Source organism: Myotis brandtii, unplaced genomic scaffold (genome assembly GCF_000412655.1).
Source record: "Myotis brandtii unplaced genomic scaffold, ASM41265v1 scaffold23, whole genome shotgun sequence".
Taxonomy (NCBI): domain Eukaryota; kingdom Metazoa; phylum Chordata; class Mammalia; order Chiroptera; family Vespertilionidae; genus Myotis; species Myotis brandtii.
In genome coordinates, this window is record NW_005358649.1 from 5,415,014 (window position 1) to 5,415,348 (window position 335).

Genomic DNA, 335 nt, shown 5'->3' on the forward strand with positions numbered 1-335 from the left:
TCCCCGTAGGTCTCCACGCCGTACCCGTCCTGCAGCCCGTTACTCCAGGTCCCCTCGTAGCGAGCGGGGGTGCACAGGCTCTGCCGGACCCCATAGCGCCCCTTGAAACCGTGGGACCACTCCCCCCGGTACATCCACTTGCCCTTCGTCTCCACCCCCAGCCCGTGCCGCTTGCCCTGCGCCCAGTAGCCCTGGTAGGTGTTGCCGCTGGGCCAGGTGTAGCCGCCGACCACCTCGAAGCCGTGCGACCAGGAGCCCGAGTACTCGCCCTGGCCCTTGGGCCCCGTGCAGATGCCATGCCCGTGCGCCTTGCCCTCCTCCCAGCCGCCGCAGTA

General features: G+C 69.9%; 1 protein-coding gene across 1 annotated transcript in view; it reads right to left on the reverse strand.

Moving 5' to 3' along the window:
- The window catches only part of JPH1 (junctophilin 1), a gene marked incomplete at its 5' end in the record, with an annotated part of 86,347 nt that extends 86,012 nt beyond the window's left edge, over positions 1-335 (reverse strand). Inside the window, one exon of the mRNA XM_005866408.2 lies at positions 1-335. Coding sequence (XP_005866470.1) covers positions 1-335 — 335 coding nt within the window.